Raw genomic sequence first — 6,543 nt, 5'->3', positions numbered from 1 at the left:
TTGCCGGTCAACGAGTGTATGCATATATTAACAAAATTCAGACTAAGAGTAATGTTAGATAAGGATAAAAAAGTTTCAGTGTCAAACAGAAAAATCAAAATTTAAGGCAGCGTTGAGTATGGAATTCTCTTGACGCGCAGGAAGGACCTGCCAGCAGGTCGTGTGCACACGAGAGCCGCCGTCACAAACTCGCGCTTGGCTTCCCGCAGGAACGTGCGTGCGTACAGGCAGCAGGGCCGTGGAGAAAACGAAGGCAGGTGGCTTGGGCGACGCGCCGACGACTTTGCTACATATGCATCCGTGGTGCTCTCTGAACCACGAGCCCGTCGCTCGACCTTGACAGCCATCCGCTATATATTCGCCATACCTTCAGTCCTTCACTAGTTCAGGCGACGCCTGTGATTCGATCGGAATAGCTCATGGACCTCCGGCACCACGCCATTCAGCTCGCCCCGACTCATGGCGCGGCGGCTGGAGCCGCGACGCGGCCGGGCGACGGTGGCGCGATGAGCTCCGAGCTCTACCTCGCCGTGTGCGGGGGGAAGAAGGAGGAGGCCATGGCGCTGCTTCGCCAGCGGCACTACGGCGGCGCTGCCGCGGGTCATCTGGTTGCTGGTAATGTTCAGCAAACTGCTAGCTGCTGGTAATGTGCGTGCGTTCACATGTTTGAGAGCATCTTTTTCCTGTTCCCACCGATCAAAGTCAAACCAATTTTGAGTCACGGCCATCGGATCAAAGTCAAACCAATTTTGAGTCACAGCCACCGGGTCAGCAGGTTTGGTGCGGGGTGGTCAAATGCGGGCAAAATTCAAGCACACACTCATTAGGTTCACATTTCAACACCACCGTCAACCGTACATTTTACGGAAGCTCGGCTTTTCCTTTTGGTTTGAACACATTGCTACAATTTCTGTTTGATTCTTTCTTTTTTCGAATTCCTTCCAGAGTTTGAGAAGGTTTGACAAACGTTCGATTTCTGTCAAAGTTTGTCTGAATTCGTGTGTCACCGATAATTTGCACACACAAAAAAGTGCCAACCATACATTTTGGCCGATGTGCAAATATCTTGGTGCCTAGTGATTTAAGTGAGATTTCAGAATTCCATGTGAAATTCCATTCAAAACGGGAACACACATGTGTTTTTCTTAGGGAGGAAATTAAGAGAACCATATTTTGTTCAACTTTTTCAGGCATACACCAGGTGAGCGCAAAGAGGAACAACGTTCTGCATTTAGCCGCGGAGCACGGGCACGACGAGCTGATCCGTGATCTCGTCAGCTTCGGCGGCAAGAGCTTGCTCTCTGCGCAGAACTCGGCCATGGACACGCCTCTGCACTGCGCGGCGAGGGCGGGGCATTGCAAGGCCGTGTCCGTCCTCGTCCAGCTCGCGCTGGGCTACGGAGACGAGAGCACGCTGTGGTGCAAGAATGCGGCCGGGGACACGGCGCTTCATCTGGCAACGAGGCTCGGCCATGGCGCGGCGGTGGAGGCCATGGTCTCCGCGGCGCCCGGGCTGTCCTCTGAGGTCAATGACGCCGGCGTGTCGCCGCTGTACCTGGCCGTGATGAGCAGGTCCGTGCGTGCCGTCAGAGCGATAACGGCCAACTGCAGGGACGCGTCGGCCGCCGGCCCGAGCTCGCAGAACGCGCTGCACGCCGCCGTCTTCCAGGGCTCAGGTCAGCTAGCCAGCGAGTATCTAAAGTTTGTTGATCCGTGGACTCTGAAAAATGCATGCATTTGTCGAAATTCGGCTGATATATATGTCTGAACTTTGTTAGAAATGGTTAGGCTGCTGCTGGAGTGGAAGCCATGCGGCCCATCCCTCGCCAGCCAAGCGGACGACACGGGCAGCACTCCGCTCCACTTCGCCTCGTCCGACGGCGACCACTCCGTCGTAGCTGCCATCCTGAGCGCGACGCCGCCGTGCGCGGTGCGCATGCGGGACTCCGGCGGCCTCTCTGCCCTCCACGTCGCGGCGGGGATGGGCCACGCCCACGTCGCCAGGGCGCTCATGAAGGCCTGCCCGGACGCGACCGAGCTCCAGGACGACCGCGGCGAAACCTTCGTGCACGCCGCGGCCAGGGGAGGCCACTCCGAGGTGGTGCGGCTCGCCATCAAGAAGCCGATGTTGGGCGGCGGCGGCGGCCTCCTGAACACGCAGGACGGGGACGGCAACACGCCTCTCCACCTGGCGGTGGCCGCGCGCGAGCCGGCCATCGCGGAGGCCCTGCTGTGGACGGGCGTGGTGCGAGCCGACGTGATGAACAACGACGGGCACACGCCGCTAGACCTCGCCGCGAAGTCAACCAGCTTCTACTCCATGGTAAGCCTGGTGGTGACGCTGACCGCGTTCGGAGCGCAGTTCCGCCCTCAGAGGCGGGACCGGGTGCAGCAGTGGGACAACCGCAACATCACGAAATGGATCGAGGAGACGTCCAACAGCCTGGCGGTGGTCGCCGTGCTCGTCGCCGGCGTCGCCTTCACCGCCGCCAACAACCTGCCCGGGTCGTACGAGCAAGGCATGGCGGTCCTCCTGCGGAAGAGGATCTTCAAGTGCTTCCTCATCCTCGACAGCGTCGCCCTGGTGACCTCCATACTCGCCGTGGTCCTGCTCGTCTACGGCAAGGCCTCGCGCTCCGCCCGGTCGTGGAAGAGCTTCGCGGCGGCGCTGCATTGCATATGGGTGTCGCTGATCAGCATGATCCTGGCCTTCTACGCGGCCATAGCGGCCGTGACGAGCACCGACGGGGTCTACGACATCAGCGTCTTCGTCGTGAACCTCGTCCTCGTCGTGCTGTTCGTCGTGCTCTCCGCGTTCGTCAGCCCTCCGGTGTCGCACCGCATAATGTGCAAGTTCCTGTGGCAATGTGGCTTCAGAGGGCGCCAAGGGGTCGTCCGGAGGCGTATCAACCAACAGTATCCGGTGGCCAGCGCCTTCGTGACCAACCTGCTTCTGTTCAGGCTCGCACATTATGTCATGCTGTTTGCCGGATTTATCGTTGTGTCGACATTGCGTGGCGGCTCCTAGCCAGCTTCCAGCCATTTGTCGTTATCATTTCATCTATAGTCAATTTTACTGCTAGCATGTAGATATAGGGATTAATTAGTTGTAAATAGACATCATCTTATTAATACCTGGCACACCCTACTCTCTCATAGAGTTTATTGAGCCTATTGTAACTGATTTTTAATCTATAGTTCGCCTCTAGAAAGGAGAGAATTACCCCTGCCTCTCTGTCGATTGATGCACAATATATGCGCGCTTTCTCTTGACAGGTAACAGTTGTCGAATGGCCTCCGCATGTTCTTAAGATGTTGTTTCTTTTCAAGGAACTAAATTTTTTTTAATCTCAGAAACTAAAGAAAAAAGATTTTTTCAAGAAAGTCTTTTTCTAGTCTCTTAAGAAAAAGTCCCTTCTGTTTCTTTACTTAGGGACTAAAAGGGATTTTTTAGTCTAGTCCCTCTAAAAAAACACCACATAAGATGTTCACGCTTGTATGCGGTTATACTAGCAGAAAGTCGTTTCAGAGAACGGACTTCAAGGAAGATACTAATAAAGAGAAGTTCCTTTTATAGCTCAGTTCTTTTTGTTTTTTAATATGTATATCATAAAAAAGGCTCCACGTTTCATTTCATAAATAAAACAACAATCAACATACATCCATCAAAAACGAAGGTTTACATCACAAGAATAAACGAGGAAAAACACGGGAAAAGAAAAGGTTCAACTGTGGGTAGCAACAACAACAAGGCCCAAAGTAAGAACAAGATACAAGAAGCCTTAAGGAGGACACGTGACCATGAGCAGCCTTGCTGCTAGCTCCTTGAACTTCCTCGTCATGTCGTTGATGGCTGCCCTATCCCACCGCTTGTACAAGGGCCTCCACATTTGTATGAAGGCACACAATTCATAGATCGTGTCAGTGGGCCTGTCCGGAAAGACCTGTTCAGTCACAAGTTTATTCCTAATACACCACAACGTCCAGGTCAAGGCCCCGAGGCTGAGCCATATTAAGCGGTGAACCTGACGGACGAAACTAGCTGGTAGAACTCATGGAAACTCGAGGGACACCACCCATTGTCTCAGACCTCCCTAAAGCAACCCCAAAGGAACTGGGTTGAGACACAATAGAAGAAGATGTGGTTAACATTTTCTATGACACCGCAAAGAGGGAAAATGCCGATCCCAGGCCCATTCTTTTGCGCACCTGGTCTCCTAAAGGTGGCCGACCCTCACAAGCTGCCACAGGAAAATCTTAATCTTAGGGGGAGATTCGTTCTCCACACCTCCGTCAGTTCCTCCGGGGTCCTGGCCGGCCGCCATCCAGTCATAGAGGGATTTAATGGAGAATCTTCCCGAAGGGTCCAACCGCCAATAGTTGGCGTCAGTAAGCTCCCAAAGATTGGAGGTAGCTATAATATCCTGAAGCAGACCCCATTCAGCTGCCTCCTCGGGGCCTAACATACGGTGGAAGGAGAGTCCCCCGCCGCCATCAACCATGGCGCGAGCCACCGAGATCACCGGTTCGTTGGAGATGGCAAACAAAACCGGGAACTAGGCCCATAGGGGGCTGGAGCCCCTCTAGAAGTCGATCCAGAACAGCGTCTCGATACCCAATCCAACGTTCACAGCTGGCCCGAGCTGGAATAATGGCTTCAGAGTCAGGATGTAAATGGCGTTGGGACCACTAGTCCCATCTATGCCATCCACCAAACTAAATTTAAATGGCCTTTGTGGACACCCATAAAAATTAACTGGCATAAATGAATAGCCTAGAAAGTCCATCTAACCATTGGCAATCCACAACTTTCATACCGCGTCCTAGTCCAACACCGCACCACACCATCCTGCTTCCAATCCATTGGTAGCTTGCGGACATGGCGACGGAGCGGAGTATCGAGAGGCGGTCGTTGAGCCGCTTGCGGCGGCGCCGCCGCCAACAGGTTCTTGCACGGCATCCCCTCCACCGGCTTCTTCCTCGACGCCGGCGCCGCCGACATCTGGCCTGGGCCGAACACTCTGTTAGCCCGGGCTCCACCTTGCACGCGCCGAGGCCGGTCCCCTCCGTCGTTGCCAGGGCCGCAGCTGCCTTGGGGTCCACCACGCCGAGGAACCCCATGTCGCCGTACCCGCCGCCGACGACATTGGGGAAGGGCGCATTGCCGTAGATCTCGTTGAGGCAGTCGAACCCCTCACCCACCTGCTGATGTTGCTGCTGCTGTTGCGGGTCGTAGGAGGCCGTGAAGGTGGGCAGGACGCTGACGGTGGGCTGGTGTCGCTCCCGGAAGCAGTCCATGGCGGCAGCTACCCCAATCCAGGTTTGCAGTGTTGCGGCTTGTGAGCTAGCAGTAGTAGTACTAGTGGTGCTAGGGGGGTGAAAAAGATGAGATAACAGTGTCAGGGGAATCAGCACGTGTGGTGTGTGTATGTGTGCTAGTATCATGGTGTAGTAGTTGGACAATATATGGACGTCACAAGTCCCACATAAAAATTAACTCGACTACCATTTAATCCCACGTAAAAAGTGATGGCCAGTGCGGGCAAGTCCCACAACGTCCAGTGAACCGTCCACTTACATTCTGACTTCAGAGACTGGAGCGCGTGCAAAAACTGGGAGCCCCTCGACCTCAAACATATCGAGAAGGACTGGCCCTGGAGATACTTCACGTTTATGAGGTCCAACCATAACCCACCATCACCCTGGACAATCCTCCAAATCCACTTTGTCATGAGGCAAAGGTTCATGCGCCTTAAAGACGTGATCCCCAAGCCACTCTGATCCTTGGGCATACAAATAACGCTCCACTTAACCATATGATATTTCTTCCTACATGTCTCGCTGAGAGAGTCCAGGAATAAGGGGTCCCCCGGTCTCTTACCTACTTTCATGGGGCGGACTTCTAGGTTGTCTTATAATTATCACCGGAATCTTGACTACAAGACGACGTTGTATCTAAGACGGATTCGCCCGAAGACTTGGTGTGCGCCTCACGACGAGATGATAATCAGCATATTTTCTCCTTGGCGTAACCGGCATTGTGTAACCCTAGTACCCCTGGTATCTATATAAACCAGAGGGCTTAGTTCATAGGACAAGTTAAGATCATTACTGAGGGTTTAGACCAGAACATGCGACCGCAAGGTAGATCAACTCTGTATTCGATACTCCACCATCAATATAAGCAAGAGCATGACATAGGGTTTTACCTATATCAAGAGGGCCTGAACCTGGGTAAACATCATCTACTTTGTAACCTGTTACCCATCGATCCAAGATCCACAGTTGGGACCCCCTACCCAAGATTTGCCGGTTTTGACACCGACGTTGGTGCTTTCATTGAGAGTTCCACTATGAGATCACCAGAAGGATCGATGGCTCGCTCGGTCACGAGCGACGACATCAACACCGGGGATATCTTTGTCTCTAGCCAGCCCTCCATGTTCAGTAGCATTGTTTCGCATGTCGAGGTAGCTCATGACCTAGGCCAGATCAACGGGTTCACCCTGGGTCATGGAATCAAGTTCGGCGACTTAGATTTCG

The 6,543-nt window shown here is 53.7% G+C and overlaps 1 protein-coding gene across 1 annotated transcript; it reads left to right on the top strand.

Annotated features, from left to right (window-relative positions):
* Nucleotides 1–341: 341 nt before the first annotated feature.
* LOC123397717 (ankyrin repeat-containing protein ITN1-like) lies at nt 342–3,156 on the top strand. Its single transcript, XM_045092256.1, has 3 exons — nt 342–615; nt 1,191–1,676; nt 1,779–3,156. Exons 1-3 carry the CDS (start codon nt 420–422, stop codon nt 3,026–3,028), a joined length of 1,932 nt encoding a protein of 643 aa, XP_044948191.1. The 5' UTR covers nt 342–419; the 3' UTR covers nt 3,029–3,156.
* The last annotated feature ends 3,387 nt before the right edge of the window (nt 3,157–6,543 follow it).

The sequence above is a fragment of the Hordeum vulgare genome, chromosome 5H (genome assembly GCF_904849725.1).
Source record: "Hordeum vulgare subsp. vulgare chromosome 5H, MorexV3_pseudomolecules_assembly, whole genome shotgun sequence".
NCBI classification, from domain to species: domain Eukaryota; kingdom Viridiplantae; phylum Streptophyta; class Magnoliopsida; order Poales; family Poaceae; genus Hordeum; species Hordeum vulgare.
Note: the sequence above shows the minus strand (reverse complement) of the source record. Positions and strands in the feature narration are given on the sequence as shown.